The 19,210-nt window shown below is 40.3% G+C and overlaps 1 protein-coding gene and 1 long non-coding RNA gene across 3 annotated transcripts in view; both read left to right on the top strand.

Annotated features, from left to right (window-relative positions):
• Positions 1 to 9,954, top strand: part of LOC109720422 (zinc finger BED domain-containing protein RICESLEEPER 2-like) — a 13,165-nt gene extending 3,211 nt beyond the window's left edge. The window contains exons 2-3 of the mRNA XM_020247560.1: positions 7,865 to 9,822; positions 9,914 to 9,954. Coding sequence (XP_020103149.1) covers positions 7,865 to 9,822; positions 9,914 to 9,954 — 1,999 coding nt within the window. The remainder of the gene's footprint in view (positions 1 to 7,864; positions 9,823 to 9,913) is intronic.
• LOC109721582 lies at positions 14,148 to 16,172 on the top strand. 2 transcript variants are annotated; one of them, XR_002219238.1, is made up of 6 exons: positions 14,148 to 14,367; positions 14,446 to 14,539; positions 14,627 to 14,693; positions 14,868 to 14,935; positions 15,055 to 15,120; positions 16,139 to 16,172. It is a non-coding gene; the product is annotated as an uncharacterized LOC109721582 (long non-coding RNA). The 2 variants fall into 2 exon arrangements; XR_002219237.1 differs by having other exon boundaries at positions 15,052 to 15,120.

Below are 19,210 nucleotides of genomic sequence, written 5' to 3'. Positions count from 1 at the left end.
TATGCAAGGTTGAAAAAAGTCGTGAAGTTTGGCTGTAGAGAGGCTGGCTTTTTGGGCCATGTATTTCTGGATCAGGCATAGCCAGTGGACCGGAGGAAAAATTGAAGCTATTCAAGGATGGCCGAGGCGACGAGTGACCAAGATACGAGCTTCATTGGTTGGCCGGCTAACTACCGACGGTAATTTGATGAGGATTTGCGAAGTTATCTACCCCCCTCACGAGGCTCACGCATAAAGGAACCTAAATTTCAGGGTGGAACGACGGTAGGAAAGGAGCTTGCAAGAGTTGAAGCAGCCGATTGACGCACTGCCCGATCCTTTACCTTGCCGATCTGCGGGAGCATGGTACGTGATTTATAAGTGCATGCTTCCTTTAATGGATATGGGCTGATGTCTTAATGCAGGACGGTGAAGAGTATCGCGTATTGCATCTCGCCAATTGAAGGAATATGAAAGGAACTATCCTATCCCATGATTTGGAGTTGCGGGCCCGTAGGCTTTGCCTTTGAAAGCTATGGCGCCCACATCTCTATGCGAGCCGATGCGAAGTATATACAGATCACAACGAGCTTAAAGTATCTATTCACTCAAAAGGAGTTGAACTTGAGGCAGCGCAGATGGTTGGAGCTACTCAAGGATTATGATTTGACAATATTTTACCACCCGGGCAAGGCTAACGTGGTGGCGGATGCACTAAGTCGGAAATCGACGGAGAACTTGGCGATGCTTGTGGTTACTCAACCGCCGTTGATCGAGCAGATGAAGCGGTTGGAGTTGGAGGTGGTGGCTCCTGATACGCCTTTGAGGCTGATGGCTTTGGTGGTGCAACCTACACTTTTGGAAAGGATTAAAGAAAAGCAAGCTTCCGATTCGGAGTTGCAAAAGGTTCGAACTAAGATGGTTGATGGTTGCACTGGTGACTTCACCTTAGACGGTGATGGATTGATGCGTTTCCGCGGACGGCTTTGTGTACCGGCGGACTTGGGCATTAAAGAAGACATTCTTCAAGAAGCACACCGAGTACCGTATGCTATACATCCGGGAGGCACCAAGATGTACAAGGACTTGAAGTTACTTTATTGGTGGCCCGGGATGAAAAAGGATGTTGGTGAGTTTGTTGCCAGATGTTTGACTTGCCAACAGGTTAAGGCTGAGCACCGAGTTCCTGCGGGGAAGTTGCAGAGCCTACCGATTCCAGTGTGGAAATGGAAAAAGATCACCATGGATTTCGTGATGGGATTGCCTCGCTCACAGGCCGGGCATGACGCTATTTGGGTGATTGTGGATAGATTGACAAAATCGGCACATTTCATACCTATCCACACTACTTGGACTGGTGAGAGACTCGCACAGGTATACTTGGATGAGATTGTGCGATTGCACGGGGTATCTACTTCTATCGTTTCAGATCGAGATCCCCGTTTTGTATCCCACTTTTGGAGGAGCTTACAGGACGCTCTGGGTACGCGTTTGGACTTCAGTACAGCTTTTCACTCTCAGAGTGACGGGCAGTCGGAGCGTACTATACAGACTCTCGAGGACATGCTTCGAGCCTGCGTGATTGACTTCCGGGGAGGATGGTCGCAGCATCTACCGATGGCAGAGTTTGCTTATAACAACAGTTATCAAGCAAGCATCAAGATGGCACCGTTCGAGGCACTCTATGGACGGAAGTGTAGATCGCCACTTCATTGGAGTGAAGTTGGTGAGAGATTGGCCTTAGGCCCAGATGTGCTCCAGGAAGCAGAGGACAAGGTTTGCATTGCTCGAGAGCGATTGTTGACAGCCCAGAGTAGGCAGAGAAGTTATGCTGACAGGCGTCGACGAAACTTGGAGTTTCAGATTGGAGACCATGTGTTCTTGAAGGTCTCGCCGACCAAGGGAATTAGAAGATTTGGAATCCGAGGTAAGTTGAGCCCTCGATACATTGGACCATATGAGATTTTGGAGCGTGTAGGCCCGGTAGCATATCGACTTGCTCTACCACCGAACCTATCGGGTGTACACAATGTATTCCATGTATCGGTCCTTCGGAAGTACATCCACGACCCGGCTCATGTGTTGGATGTTACACCTATGGAGCTGCGGGAGGATTTGAGCTTTGAGGAGCAACCCTTGAGGATTTTGGCTCGCGAGGTAAAAAGATTGCGGAACCGGGAAATCCCCTACGTGAAGGTGCGTTGGAGCAACGACGATGAGCGCGAGGCCACTTGGGAGCTAGAGAGCGCGCTCCAGGAGCGCTATTCCCATCTTTTTCAGATAGAGCCTTGAGGTACGGCGTTTGCTTTCGAGTTTCGCGGATGAAACTCTTTTTTAGGAGGGGTGTATGTGACGCACTGTGCCTTTGCAAATTGCGGGGTTCGAGTGTTTGGACAGTGTCCCGAGTTTTTCCAGACTTTCTGGTGGGTCGTTGACAGTGTTCCGACCTATGGCTCGCATCCCGAGAATTGTAGTATTTTATGTAGCGCTAAGCTCACTAAAGAGTTGGACTTAGCCTACCCTCGGATTGCATTCTGCACGAGGTGTAACCGGTGACAGGTCGATGGTTGTACCGGTACACACTTTGTACCGGTACACCCTTGATGGTCGTACCGGTACACTTGTGGCAGATTTCAAACCCGAGCCTCGGGTTTGCATTTTCGTAAGATGTGTACCGGTACACTTTTCCGTGTACCGGTACACTTTGGCAGAATCTGAGCAGTTTGAACTGCAGGGGGTTTTTCGCAATTGTGGCATCTCTATTAGTACCCCCACGCCCTAGGGGTCTTCCCTGAGCTTGGCACCAGCAAGGAGGAAGGTAAGGGAGCTCTCCACACCTCCTTATTCCTTTTCCTTGATTTTGCTTGGATTTTTAGAGTTTAAACACCTCTTTTTGCTCCTTTTTGGGTATTGGAGGCTTTTCCACCATTAGAGCTTGGACTTGGAGCTAGGTGGAGGTTTGATCTTGGAATTTAAAGGGTTTAGAACCTTGATTGAAGCTTCTAAGAGGTTAGTAACCCCTTCTCTCCCTCTAGATTTTGGTTTTGAAGCTTTATACTAGATGAAACCCTAGATTGGAGATTTAGGGCTTATTTTGGGCGTTTTGATTTTAGGGCTTTTGGAGCTTGATTGATTGGATTAGAACCTTCCTCTAGGATAGATTGGAAGGGATTTAGCTCTCTTTTGGAGCTTGAGAGAGATTTTCCACTCATTAGGTGAGTTTTAGCCCTTTTGCTAAAATTGTTAAAGTTTGATCTTATAAATGATCGTAATGCCCGTGTATCTTGTCGCTCATTACTTTTAGGGTAATTTGAGACTCGGGGACAACTTTGTTCGGCGAATCGAGACCCTACGCGACGGTTCGGTGGGTTTGACCTAGCCTACATATGAGAAATTCTCATATATGGTTATTTATGTTCCGTAAATTGAAAAAGCATGCATGTTCATATCAAATGTATTTATTATGATTTTTAGAATGCTTAAAATGCATATGTTATATATGATGAAATTTTGGACCTCTATGTAGTAGAGAGTTGCTTGGGAGATCTTTGGTTGCATTTAGCATTCTTTATGAGACTTGGTTTCATGCTTCTATAGTATAAATGAGTTCGGATTCATGCATTTAAACTTGAGTTTACTTGTGACATGAAAGATGACAAGATTGCCATTTAGAAGGTATGTGAACTAGAGAGCTAATGTCATCAAGCGGCATTGAGCTCGGGACATGTGAGAACCTAGTGGATAGGGCCATTGAGGGATTTGGAATACATGTTGAACATCAAATTGCCTAAGTGTCATCAAGGGGCACTAGGCGTAGCAAATGTTGAAACTTCACATTGTGACTTAAACTAGATCTTCGGGATGCTAGTGACCATACCATGTTAGAGACATGAGGATTGGATATTTGAGACTTGGACTATGCTTGCTTGCCATTTGTGCTCATTCGCACATGCTTGTGAGGGTCGCTCCCTACAAGCCGGCACTCCGGAGTTAGCCTACGCGACTACGTTCGCTCGTGCGGTATTGAGAAGCCTACGGGGTCGAGTGGGACAGACACATTCCAAGAGTAGGGATGTCGGGCTACCACAGACACTTAGGCGGCACAAGCTGGACTACCTTGAGTAGGTCCTTAAATTGGAAATGGAAATCGACACGGCGTTGTATATGGACTATCACTACTAGATAGGATTAGTAGTTGGATTGCTTGGACATGCTCATGATATAGCATTGGTACATTTAGTATACTTGCCAGTTCCATTATTGCTTAGTAGTATACTCGGTCTTTTGGATAGTGTATACCCTTATGCATTGACATACTGCATCGTGAGGTTTACTTGTTTAATGTGTTGAGACATATTAGTATGCATTGGACTTATTATCTTATGATAGCGTAGATGTACATCACCATGGCATCATGCTTACTTGAGACATATAGGTAGCACTTCAATTATGCTTTTTTTTTACCGTTGTACTGTTATCCTTATTGTTGTTTATTATACTTACTCCTTTTCTTTTGGGGCCTAGTGGTGCGATGAGCTGAGGTCAGTAATTGCCCACTGGGAACTATAAATTATAGTTCTCACGCCCTCTTTTTCTCGTTGTTTTACAGAGCCTTCCACTCAGGGTGAGGCCAGGGATCGCGGGAAGGGAGTTGTTTCGAGCTAGCTTCCTTCGAGGACGAGTTGTTAGGTGGTCTACCTCTCGATTTTTATTTCTTTTTGCGAGAGGTTGAGAGTTCTACCAGTGTACTAGAGACCACCACTTTTGTATTTTGGAGACAGATTTTGTATTACTTATGACTTCTTTCACTGTCTAACTTTATTTCTTTCCTTTGGTGTAGAAGTAGAACTATACTCGCTCTGATATCATTAGTTGCTAGTTATTTCACTTCTTCTATTTGTTCTATTACTTGTTTTTACTTCCGCTTTTATTGTAGACGCCTTATATGTGTAGACATATGGCGGGTCTGGGCACGCTACCGGGAGGGCCTCCGCCGGTCCCGGGGCGTGACACAGCCCATGTGCAGATATAAATCAATAAAAGTCCAGCCCATATACAGGTTCAGGCCCAGAACATGTAAAGCCCGCAGCATACTTCAACCCACATATAGATTCGGGTCTAAGGCCTAAAATATGCAAAGTCTGAAATCCATTTCAGCCCACATTCAGATTTGGATCCAAAGCCAATAAAAAATATATGAATAAAATCCCTTAACCCAATCCCACAAAGTCCACAAATAAAGATCCACAACCCAAACCCACAAAGTCCACAAATAAAAACCCAAAAAACGAAACCCACAAAGTCCACAAATAAAAAAACCCAAAAAAAACCAAAATCTACAAAGTCCACAAATAAAGATCTAAAACCCAAAGTCCACAAAGTCCACGAATAAAGATCCAAAATCCAAAACCTACAAATAAAACCTAACCAAATCTATCAAACCTATGTCACCCAAATACCTCTAACCCAAACCAAATTCATGGGCTTCCCAAATGGGCCCCTCACTATGAATTAATTCTATGAATTAATTTTTTGGGCTTTCCAAATGTATCCCCTATCACGAATTAATTCTATGAATTAGTTTCATGGGTCCTCTTTGTCATAAATTAATATCATGAACCAATGGGCTCTCCAAATGGCCCCTATCATGAATTAATTTCATCAAATAACTTGGTGGACTTTACAAATGGGCTCCTAGCATTATTTAATTTCATGAATCAGTTTCATGAATACCTCGATTTCAATCGACCGAAACGTCGTTAAACTAAACCCAAATCCAAACGACCGAAAAATCGCTAAACTAAACCCGAATCCAAATGACCGAAAAGTCGTTAAACTAAACCCAAATTTCTTGAATCATGAACCAAATCTATACACCAAACCCATGAACCATATCCAAGTTCATGAACCAAATCCATACACCAAACCCATGAACCATATCCAAGTTCATGAACCAAATCCATACACCAAATCCATGAACCATATNGGAAGAGGCCAGCAGCTGAGAGCAGTGGTGAGCAACCCTTCAGGAGACCGCCAAAGTATCCGAGGGGCCAGCCGGGCCAGTCAAGAGGTCGAGGTTCTTCAGCACCCCGTGGAGCACCCGAGCGTCGTCGACAGCCACGTTGTGTCATTTGTGGTGGGCCTCACTTTCCACCATAGTGTCCACAACGTGGAGGTAGGTGCTTCCTTTGTGGTCAGGAGGGCCACTTTCGTTCAGAGTGCCCGAGAGGTTCTTCACCTGCACCCTCATCGGCATCAGCCCCTGCATCTTCAGCTCCGAGCCAGGGGACCCCGTCAGCACCCTCGCAATACAGACGACCACCGGGACAGCGGCAGTCTGAGAGTTCTCGACAGGGTTCGAGTGGGCGCATGTATGCCGTCCAGACTGAAGAGGCCGTAGCAGCGGAGGAGGTCGTAGCAGGTATCATTATGCTTTATGTATTCATGTTCGTGCATTATTTGATACTGGTGCTTCGCATTCTTTTATTGATCGGTAGTTCGCCGAGTTGCATAGCATTCAGGTAGTACCTACTTTTAGGGGTGGAACTGGGCCCGGGCCTAAACAAGGCCCGGCCCGATGGGCCATGTTTGGGCCGGGCTTTGGGTATGGAAAATATAACTTTGGGTTCGGGCCGGGCTTAAAAATTTAGGCCCGAAAAAAATTTGGGCCTATTTGGGCATGCCCAAGCCCGGCCCGAGCCCGACCCGAAAGCCCGATATATTAATTATCAATATAAAATATTTAATTATATTATATATATATATATATATATATTTATCTATAAAAGGAATAAATGATATAGTATATGAATATCATATATTCATATATAGTATATATTGTTATTAATGAATAATGATATATATTTATATATATGAGGATATATTATATATTAACAAAATATTTAGTTCCATATTAGGATATATTAAATTGTATTATTATTAATATAGTTAGTTAATTCTATGTACATAATTAGACGTTCTATCATCTATGTACATAATTTAAGGATAATTTTAAAATTTTAAAATTAATACCATAATATTCCTTTAAAAAATCACATATACGGATATGTCACAATTAATTAAACGTTCTATCCTTACGTGAGAAGTTCCTATCCTACATCAGTCGCCATCTTGACCATCTTAACGATCTTCAATCGTTGCCGATTTCCTGCAAGGAGGTTGTGTTCGAGTAAAAAAAAATGAAATAAAAAAAAATAAAAAAAAAGAAAAAAAAGGGAAAAATGTAAAATTTGAAAAAATATCCCACTTCAAAAAAAGGAAGGAAAGAAAAAAAATTTTCATACCTTAATCAAGGTATCATTCCTTTTCAAAAAAANAGTGGGGGTATGCCCCTGCTTAAGCCATGTAAACGGCAAATCATATCAATAAAATTTTATTTGCCTGTTTTGTCTTTTTTATTATCAGCATTTATATTTGGTCTCTTAATCGAGGGTTCCTTAACACCGAAAGTGTGGGGTAATTAACAACAAATTCTTGAGTCTGTTGGAAGCCATGAACCTATAATCCTGATTTCAAAATAAAACATAAACAAATTTTATCTCTACCATGAATGACCACTCGCCTTAGAAACAACCTACGGCGGGGCCGGTTAGTTCGCGGCAGACAGGTTGCCCTCGCATCCGCGATACAACGACACCGGTATGATTTTTATTTTTTATAGTCAGATTTGTGCTATTTGTTTATCGTTCTTTTGTATTGGTGTAGTTACGACTCATGAACAAATAACAAAAATTTACACATTCTACTTTTTATAAATTATTTTTTACTAATTAATTTTTTAGGTCTCATTTGTGTTTTTTTTTTTAAGATTTCATTCATCTTTACTCATATTTAATAGCACGTGTATTAAATTATGAAACAGGATTATTTGGTTGCCAATCATCATGTCTAATCAAAATGTGGATGAAAATAATACTACGAAAATTGTTGGGCCTAATGAAAGTATAATAAATAAGAAGGAAAATGAAGAAGCCAAACAGAGTAAGAGAAGATCTAAAGTATGGGACGAGTTTATGATTGAAAATACTCCAAATGGTCCTAAGGCAAAATGCAATCATTGCAAACATTTATTATCAGCTGGTAGTAAATCGGGGACAACTCATCTTACTCGTCACTTAGAACATGCTTGCAATAAGCGACCGAATAAGGATATTAGACAAATGTTGCTATCCAATTCTGCAAGAGATGAAATTAAATGTTTTACATTTAATCTGGAACACAGTCGGAGGCTGTTTGCAAAGTTGATTATTTACGGTGAACTTTCATTTCTTTTTGCGGAGAATCCGGTTCTTACCGAGTGGATCAAATCTCTTCAACCATTATATAATATTGTAGGAAGGAAGACGGTTAAAAAAGATTGTCTTGCTTACTACGAAAGTGAGAAGAAAAAGATACAGAATAGTCTTCAAAAATTAACTTCTTGTGTGTGCTTCACAACTGATTTATGGACATCAAATCAAAAGCTTGGTTATATGGTCATTACAGCACATTATATCGATGATGGTTTCATCTTAAACAAAAGAATTATTAGCTTTAAGAAACTAGCATATCCTCACACAAGTTTTGTTATCGAAGATGCATTAGAAAAATGCATATATGATTGGGATCTTGATGAAAAGGTGCTTGCAATTACTTTGGATAATTGTAGCACCAATGACTCTATGATTAGAAGGTTTAGAGATAAATTTACTCACAAATTGAGGTTTAATGGTGACCATGTTCACATAAGATGTTGTGCGCATATCTTAAATATTATGGTGCAAGATGGAATGAGGATAATTCGAGATGCTATTGAGAATATTAGGGAGATCATTAGATATGTCACAGTAACACCTTCTAGAATGCAAGTATTTAATGACATGGCAAAACAAATGAGACTTCCTCCAAAAAAAGGATTTGCCCTTGATGTTGCTACGAGATGGAATTCCACATTTTATATGCTTCGTGATGCATTATCTTATAAAGATGTTCTTAACAGATATGCAAGCGAGTATTATAATAATTGCCCTTCTAGTGAGGAATGGAAGAAAATTGAAACAATTTCAAAATTTTTAGAGTCATTTCAGGATGCAACCAAAGTCTTCTCTGGAACCAAGTACCCAACTGCCAATTTGTACTTTAAAGAAGTGTGGGAAATTCGTACTGTATTATCGGATGGGAAGCTTGCTACTGACGAAACAATAAAGCAATTGACAATTGAAATGCAAAAAAAATTTAATAAGTATTGGTCTGAATGCAACAAAATGTTGTTAATTGCATCAATTCTAGATCCACGAATGAAGTTGATTTTTTTGGAATGTTGTTTTAAGGAGGTTTATGATGAGGAGGAGAGCACTTTAAAAATTGGTGAGATTTATGAAACTCTTGCCACCTTCTACACTATTTATGCGAATAAAAGAAATAGCCAATTTTCTAAAATTTCAGCTGAGAATATTAGTACAAAACATGATGGCACTTCATGTGACGCAACTGATTCAAGCAAAAGAAAGTTAGTGGATATAAAGTTTTCTGAATATAAAAGGCAACTTGTTGAACGTCCAAAGAGCTCAGAATTGGATAAATATTTAGAAGAAGATGTGATGGATATAAAGAATATGCATTTTGATATTTTGGATTGGTGGAAGAATAACACATTATACTACCCAGTACTTTCAAGAATGGCACGAGACATTTTAGCAATTCCAGTTACAACTGTTTCATCGAAATCAGCTTTTAGTACAAGTGGCAGAATTATAGATCAGTTTCGCAGCTCAATGAATCCGGAAATAGTTGAAGCATTAGTTTGCTCGAAAGATTGGATAAGTACTGAATACCAAAATGGTAAGAATAATTTTTACAATTTTGTTATTTGACTTATATTTAATTTAAGACTAATAGATTAATAATTACTTGCATGCACAAAAAAATGCAGATCCTTCGACTTCAACATTTTTTGATTCTAATGATGAGTGATGAGAAAATCCGTTGAGAGGTTATCAAATTCCTATTTGATAAAGGTTAGTAATATCCTTCTTTTTCATATCAATATTGTAATTATAGAATAATTCTCACCAATATTGTTATTATTTATTTTGTAGGATTGCTAGCATCGGAGTAGGAGTGAAGATTGCTGAAACACATCTTTTACTTGTCTAAGTCTTAGTTTTAGTTTATTAATTTTCTTTGTTTGGTCTTATTTCATTGATGGATAATTATTGGTAGACATTAATAGTATTATATTTGATATTAGATATTAATTTCTTTGATGTGATAAAATTCCAATAAAAGTAGGTTTTTTATTTTAATTTTATACAATAAAATTATTTATGTATTATATGATAAATGCATAAAATGGGCCTCCACAAAGCCCGATTGGTATTGGGTATTGGGCTTGGGCTTGGGCCGGGCTTTAATTTTTTTAAAAAAATGGGTAAAAGCCCGACCCGAAGCCCGATATTTTTTTTTGGGCCGGGCTTGGGCATAGCATTACTCGACCCAAACCCGGTCCAGTTCCACCCCTACCTACTTTGCATCTTGGACGAGTGATTGTACCTGACCATACCCTTGATGTTTGTGAGTTTTGCCCTCACTGCCCAGTTAGGGTAGGCGACTGAATTATGCCAGTGAATTTATTAGCACTACACAAACTAGGTGAGTTTGATGTAGTATTGGGTATGGATTGGTTGACACGGTATTATGCCACCATAGATTGCACGAACAGGACGGTGACCTTTAGGGAACCGGGTCAGCAGGAGTTTGTTTATAAAGGGTGTCAGAGTTCATTGTTTGCAATGACTATTAGCTCCTCGCGAGCCCGACAGTTAATTCGGAGAGGTTGTGTAGCCTATTTGGCTAGTATTTCTGTGAGTGGTGGTGAAGCCATCCAGATTGATGATATTCCAGTTGTGCGGGAGTTCGGGGATGTGTTTCCAGCTGAATTGCCGGGTATGCCACCGGATAGGGAAGTGGAGTTTGTGATTGATCTTGCCCCTGGGACAACTCCTATCTCGAAAGCACCCTATAGGATGGCACCCGCTGAATTGAAAGAGCTGAAGGCGCAGTTACAAGATCTTTTAGATAAAGGCTTCATTCGACCGAGTGTGTCACCTTGGGGAGCACCGGTGTTATTTGTTAAGAAAAAGGATGGATCTCTTCGATTGTGCGTGGATTATCGAGAAATCAACAAAGTCACAATCAAGAATAAATATCCATTACCCAGAATCGACGATTTATTCGATCAGTTGCAAGGATCGAAGGTATATTCCAAGATTGATTTGCAATCAAGTTATCATCAGCTTAAGATCAAACCTGAAGATGTCTCTAAGACTGCTTTTAGGACACGGTATGGGCATTATGAATTTACAGTTATGCCATTTGGATTAACAAATGCCCCAGCAGCCTTTATGGATTTAATGAACCGTGTCTTTAAGCCCTATCTGGACAGATATGTGGTCGTGTTCATCGACGATATCTTGATCTATTCTCGAAGCGATGAGGAGCATGAAAGCCATCTAAGAGTGGTGTTACAAGTACTTCGAGAAAAGAAATTGTTTGCAAAATTAAAGAAATGCGAATTTTGGCTTCGAGAAGTAGCATTCCTGGGTCATGTCATTTCAGAAACTGGGATAGCTGTGGATCCAAAGAAGATTGAAGCGATTAAAGATTGGCTGAGGCCGACTAGCGTGACAGAGATTCGGAGTTTCCTTGGCTTGGCGGGATACTACCGAAGATTTGTTGAAGGGTTTGCGAAATTGTCTACGTCTCTTACTCGACTGACACACAAAGGAGCTAAGTTTTTGTGGAATGAAGCCTGCGAAAGAAGCTTTCAAGAGCTAAAGGAACGGTTGACTACCGCTCCGATTTTAGCATTGCCTATTACTGGAGTGGATTATGTAATTTACAGTGATGCGTCGCTGAATGGATTAGGGTGTGTTCTAATGCATAATGGCAGAGTAATTGCTTATGCATCTCGTCAATTGAAAGATTATGAGAAGAACTACCCTACACATGATCTTGAGTTAGCCGCTGTGGTATTTGCTTTAAAGCTTTGGCGCCACTACCTCTACGGCGAGCGTTGCGAAGTCTATACTAATCATAAAAGTTTAAAGTATCTGTTTACGCAGAAGGAATTAAACTTGAGACAACGTAGATGGTTGGAGTTGCTCAAGGACTATGATTTGACTATCCTTTATCATCCAAGAAAGGCGAATGTTGTAGCAGATGCTTTAAGTCGAAAATCGACGGAAAATTTGGCAATGTCAATAACTATGCAATCACTATTAGTAAAGGAAATGGAGCAGTTGAATTTGAAAGTTGTAGCTCCTGACACGCCTTGGCGCCTTATGTCATTAGTAGTGCAACCTACCCTGATCGATCGAATTAAAGAAAAACAAGCTCAGGATGAGTCCCTGCAAAAGATCCGAGCAAAGATCACTGCGGATCATGATGGTGGTGACTTTCAAGTGGATGATCAGGGATTGATAAAATTCGGCGATAGGCTATGTGTGCCAGCAGATTCAAATATTAAAGAGGAGATTCTAACTGAAGCACATCGGGCACCGTATACTTTACACCCCGGGAGTACAAAAATGTATAAAGATCTGAAGTCGACTTACTGGTGGCTTGGAATGAAAAAAGAAGTTGCTGATTTTGTGGCCAGATGCTTAACCTGTCAGCAGGTTAAGGCTGAACATCGACTTCCTGCAGGGAAACTACAAGTTTACCCATACCAGTGTGGAAGTGGGAGAGGATTACTATGGATTTTATTGTTGGATTACCTCGCTCTCAGGCAGGTTATGATGCAATTTGGGTAATTGTGGATAGATTGACTAAATCCGCCCACTTCATTCCAATTCATACAGTGTGGTCGGGGGAAAGAATCGCACAAGTGTATCTTGATGAAATTGTGCGATTACACGGAGTTCCTGTTTCTATTGTTCCAGATCGAGACACCCGATTTGTTTCACATTTCTGGAAGAGTTTACAGGAGGCCATGGGTACTCGATTAGATTTTAGTACTGCTTTCCACCCTCAGAGTGATGAGCAGTCTGAGCGTACTATCCAGACCCTGAAGGATATGTTGAGGGCCTGTGTGATGGATTACCAGGGCAGTTGGCCACAGTTCCTACCAATGGCTGAATTTGCTTATAACAACAGTTATCAAGCAAGCATTCAGATGGCACCTTTTGAAGCCCTTTATGGTAGAAAGTGCAGATCACCACTTCATTGGAGTGAAGTGGGTGAAAGATTAGTCTTGGGTCCAGATGTATTACAAGAGGCTGAAGCTAAAGTTCGACTTGCGCGAGAACGACTACTGACAGCTCAAAGTCGACAAAAGAGTTATGCGGACAAACGTCGGCGGGAATTGGAATTTCAGGTTGGCGATCATGTATTTCTGAAAGTTTCACCGACGAAAGGAGTTAAGAGATTTGGTATACGAGGGAAGTTAAGTCCTCGATTTATTGGACCCTACGAGGTGCTGGAACGAATAGGCCCCGTAGCGTATCAGCTTGCGTTGCCGCCGAATCTATCAGGAGTACATAATGTATTTCATGTATCTACGCTCCGGAAATATGTTTTTGATCCAACTCACATATTGGAGAGTACTCCAGTGGATTTACAAGAAGATTTGAGCTTCGAAGAGCATCCAGTGAGAATACTAGCTCGAGAAGTGAAACGGCTTCGAAATCGCGAGATACCGTACGTAAAGATACTTTGGAGCAATCATGATGAACGCGAAGCAACTTGGGAATTGGAAAGTGTAATGCAGGAACACTATCCTCACCTATTTTGAAGATATTTTGAGGTAACTGTTTTCGTTTCGCGGACGAAACTCCTTTTTAGGAGGGGTGAATGTAATACACTGAACTTTTGCAAATTGCGGAGCTCGAGTGTGTGGCATGAGTTGTGGAACTATCCAACATGTTCTAGAAGGCTTGGATAAGTTCTTGGACAAGTTAGAGAGTGATCGGATTGCCGGAGATAAGAAAATGCATTGCTTCTGCACATTGGGCAGATTTTTGCATTGTGTACCAGTACAGGCATAATGCTGTACCGGTACAGCAAGCAGCAGCAGCTGCAGCTGCGTGGCAGTAAGGCTGTTTTGGTCTTTTCACATCCTTTACTCATCCCTATCCTCCCAGCTCGACCCTTGGACCTGTTCAGATGGTGCTGGAGCTCAGAGAAGACTTCTTCACCTCCTCCACACTCTCTCTCTAGGGTTTTCTCTCTCTAAGGGAAATTCGCCATTTCGCGCCGATTTCGAGCCGAGCTCGTTACTCGCTAGTTGGAAGACTTGGGGAAAGTCTTTGGAACGTGGGAGGGAGGATTTATACTGATTTTTCTGTGATCTTAACCTCAGGAAAACTGGGTCGCAGCTATAGAAAGGTAAATCGCTTAAACCCTTCGTTAATCGAAAGTTAAGTAGTGGATTTTGAGTTGTTATGGTTTTATTACTCCCAGCAGAGTTGGTGGAGGATTTCAGCAGCTCAAGGTGACTTAGTTAGCTGTGAATTATCCACTTTACACCAGGGATAAGTTGCTTTGACACTGGAACAAGGTAATTAGTTGTAATGACGCTATTCCGGATCTAACCAAATTTTAATCGGGAAATTGATGCAGTTTTGGGATTATTTTTTCGCAGCAGGTCTTCGAGCTTCGTTGAGTTGAATTTGTACTCTTAGAATCTGGTTTGGAAGCTGCTCTAACCCAAGGTAAGCAGGAACTTCCGTTAAAAATTCAATTTCGCAAGAATTGAACTATATAAGCTCATATACACGCATGTTGATGCCATTNCAGGAACTTCCGTTAAAAATTCAATTTCGCAAGAATTGAACTATATAAGCTCATATACACGCATGTTGATGCCATTTTGATATTGTTCGCAGCGAGACTATGATCGAGCCTTGGATTATGTTCGGCTGAATTGTGAGGACTCCTAGAGGTTACATTTGAGGTACTAATGTAACCCAAACCAAGAATTCAAGTTACTACCTTACTCTACGTAAGAGTTTTGCCGAAATTGGATTCTTAACTAATCATCTCGACGTGGTTTTGTTACATTGTTTTCAGCAGGATTGAAGTTTGTTTAGTAGAGCTAAATTTCGAGACGTCGTGGAACTGATTTGAGCTCAGTAATAGGTGGGTTTGACCTAACCAGAGCAAGTGAAGCTCCCCTATGTTCTATATGTGACTATAGAATTGGTATAGTGTGTGTATTTGGGATTATTGTGATTGGTAAAGTATTTGGAGCATGTCACTATAACATTTGATATAACTGCAATAGAACCTCTATGAAGTAGAGAGCATACATGCATAAAAGTATTCATGCATAATAGTATTCTGGTTTAGTTCAGTAGAACAACCAAGAGCTAAGTTTGTAATGCTTCTATAAAGTAGAGAACTATGACATGATTTGTGACTATAATGATAGTGCTATGATAGTGGATAGTTTTAATGCCCTATGTGAATTCGCATTATTCTCACATGCTTACTAACCTAGTGGATACTAGTTATTGTCTACATTCTTTATATTGAGAATTCCGATCAATAGATCGAGAGTAGAACATAGCATACTATACCATGATGTTTGAAATATGTTGGACTATGGATTTTGCTTGCTTGCCATTGTGCTCATTCGCACACGCTTGTGAGGGTAGCTCCCTACAAGCCGGCACTCCGGAGTTGGCCTACGCGACAGTTGCTCGCCCGTGCGGGATTGGGTGCCGAAGTGGATTGCCGTGGGGAGTGTATACTACCACGGGGCCATTAGGCGCGGCGCAAGCCGGACTACCTGGGATAGGTCCTGATGAATGAAAGGAAAATTCTATTGAGGTGAAAGTACTAAATGACAAAGGACGGTAATGAATGCTTACTAGTAAAAGTGTACAGTAGTCACTTCACATTCATGCATATATTCATATTTATGTTCATGATTATAAAAGTTGCTATATCTCTCTTATGCAAATGATTCATTACTGTAGAAAGTTACTACAGGTTGACTATATGCTTAATATCATGCTTATTATCATGCAATTATCATTTTTGTTCTCATTCAGTACATCATGAGCCTAGTGGTGTAATTTGCCGAGGCTGGCGGCTTACCCACTGGGAACTATTGTTTATAGTTCTCACGCCCTTTTTGTTGTTATTTTTACAGAGCCATCTACAGGAGAGGCTAGGGATCGTGGCAAGGGAGTCGCGTCTAGCTAGACATTGCTAGGGGCATGCTAGTTGATCACCTTGCTACTCGGGCTACTGCCGAGGGTGATGTCCAGTGCATAGAGTGACTACCATTGTACCTACTTTTTGTATACCCCGTGATGTATAGTTACTGTTGGACTAGATGTTTCAGTTGAGATACTCCTTGATTGTTGAAATTTTGGATTGTTGCTCCTTATTCTATTGTTGATAGTCTGGTGACTTTTGCTATGCTCTGATATCTGGATAGGGTTATTTTATGTCTTTTTTACTCCTATCGACTTGTTTCTTGTAGACGCCTTATATACTGTAGGTGTATGGCGGATCTGTGCACGTTCCGGATATGCTTCCGCTGATATCCCGGGCGTGACACATTATTTATTTTGCTTTCCAAGCAAAATTTTTTTAATAAAGATTCTGCCTTCTTTGGTTCTTGATCGTTGTAGTAAACTTCTTGATTTTTTTCTTTTTCTTTTTTTTTTGTTCTTTAGCAAATTTCAGTTTGGCTTTCTGCCTGTTCTTTTGCAAATGTTGTTCTGCTATATGTGGTGCAGCAGTTTTGCCAAAGAAAGCCATTGAAGAGTTGCGAAATAATCCACAAGCTGTAGTAAAAGTTGTTCTTCCCTGGCCTGCTGGCATCTTTCAACGATAGCAATTGTGTGATTCTTTCTTTCACTTACGATTCTGTTATTGCGCTGTACTCTCTCAACTTCAGTTGTCACAGCTGTACCAATTGTTCTACATCCATCTATTGGCGTGTGAATTGTTGTGAATTAACTTGTCAATAATTCCCCCAACTTCACCTATGTTTTGGAAGATTAAAAAAAGATTTTTATCGGTGCTGAGACATTTCACGGTAACTTTTTAGAGTGAGCCATATTTATTTATTAATGTGCTCTAGAGGTCTTTTTTTTTTAAAAAAAAAAAGGTGGCACGGCATGGCACGGTTGTTCTATGACCGTGCTATGTCTAGGGCATGGCAACCGTGTCGAGTTTTGGGAGATAAGAAATTTTATCTTTCATTAAAGAAGTTATTTCAAGTTTTCTACACACGCTTTCTTTTATTTATAAAGTACGATAATACACAGCCGTATGTTCTTAAAAAAACTGGCCGTGCGTAGCCGTGCCGAGCCATGCGTGGCACGACATGACACGGCCATTCAAAAGCCGTGCTGGGGCACGGTGCCGTAAATTTAGGAACGAAATATGGATTATAATGATATCATCACTAGGGTTTAACGGCTGGTTGCCTTATCATACTACTTATGTAGTTTATCAAAACCCTTTCGTTCTGTGCTTTAATTGATTTTTCTTTTTCTTCAGTATTGTTTTTTTCCCATGACTCTAGTAAACACGATATACACGTTTATCTAAGCCTGTCTAGAAAAGGGTTCCATCTGGTATTTGGATTTTCTTAACTTTCCTGGGTAAGTCCTTGTTCTGTTACTGTAGCACTAAAATTATAGCTACTTTGTTATGTATTTACTATCCAATCAAATTATTCAAGTCATGAGAAAAAAAAAAAACCTCCCTTCTCTCGGTTTTGAACAGAGCAGAAAAAATTATCTCCTGGAAAGTAATTTTTTTGGACAATGTAGTTTTTTTTTTCTTTATTTTGACCTTAGCTGTGTAACTAAGAAAAAAAAAGCGTTAAAAAAAGTTGACATACGTAGGTTCCACGTGCATGCCAAGGATTCCCTACGTTAAAACAGGATTCTCTATGTTAAAACAGGATTAGTTGGCTGAAATAGCTCTTTCTAATGAAAAAAAAATCCGGTCCTCCAACTATCGTTCTAGAGCTTAGTTGAACAACCAGAGTACCATATAGAGTCATATCTTCTACTATGATCCTTAGAAATAAACAAATATTTGAGAGGGCCGCCTACCCATTATTGTCTTTATCGGTAAATACTATGATACGTTAAACACGGTGGACTACACGTATGTTATACGTACCCTAATCGGCACAGTTACCCTAGAAAATAAGACCAACCTCCTCTTTAATGGTTGGCAGATCGTAAGGGAGTACGAACCGGGGTTACTCAAAAATAAACTAACTTTTTTTTTCTCTTCTAATACAGAAGCGGTATAACTAATATTTTCTTTTAATATTCATTATTATCGTACCATGAAGCTCAAGCTATACTTGTTTGGTAATAACAAAAAAGTATTGTACTCTAAAACATAGCTCTATCATCATACTTTATTCCCAATAAAGGCTAAAACATTCAACAGACATCTTCGTGTCGTAGTGAAATAACTTAATGTACTATTCAATATGATAAACCCAGCCATTATCAAGAAATAATTAATATGGAAAAATGTTAGGTTAATGTGAAGTAGTTTGTTGTTAAAACTGGGGTTAATATAATTGCATCTACACAACTTGACGTTTAGCTAAGTTTAGATAGGATTAAACAATAGTTTATAGCAATTACACAATTGCACCTAGACAAACATTTCGGGAGACGACGTGTAAATCGTACGGTAATCCGGTAATCTATGTCATCTAGGACAAAAATACGGAGAGTTTTTGGTCGACAGTTAAACTAGAAAACTCATTTGCTTTCCTCTACACAACAACATCTGAAGAAAGATCGTACGATTGTCCGGAAATCCTTCTAGTAGTAAACGATTAAAATACAGTGAAAACTAAATCTGATTACATCAAAGGAAGGTCCAACCACAAGGAACTAGACCGAAAACGAAACCGAAGACCTTAAGCCCGTCGACTTTTAATCGAGTTAAGAAAGGATTGTCGGTGACTTACACAATAGGTTCTCCAAAACAACTACGTAATACATTGTTAAACATCGTTTTCGGTTTACATTTGTCACTTTCGTACGGAATTACGAAAATAAACCAGTTTTAGAAACATGTTACTTAACAAGATAAGCTTAACAATTAACATTAAGCAAGCCCTCAAGGGTGAAGAGTCAAAGTCGAGACCTTAAAAAGAGTGCATAGCTTAGACGACCAATAAGTATGTCGGATTTACGTCGGTAACCACGAGCGAAAAAAAAAAAGGAAA

The sequence above is a fragment of the Ananas comosus genome, linkage group 1 (assembly GCF_001540865.1).
Source record: "Ananas comosus cultivar F153 linkage group 1, ASM154086v1, whole genome shotgun sequence".
In the NCBI taxonomy this organism is placed as follows: Eukaryota; Viridiplantae; Streptophyta; class Magnoliopsida; order Poales; family Bromeliaceae; genus Ananas; species Ananas comosus.
Note: the sequence above shows the minus strand (reverse complement) of the source record. Positions and strands in the feature narration are given on the sequence as shown.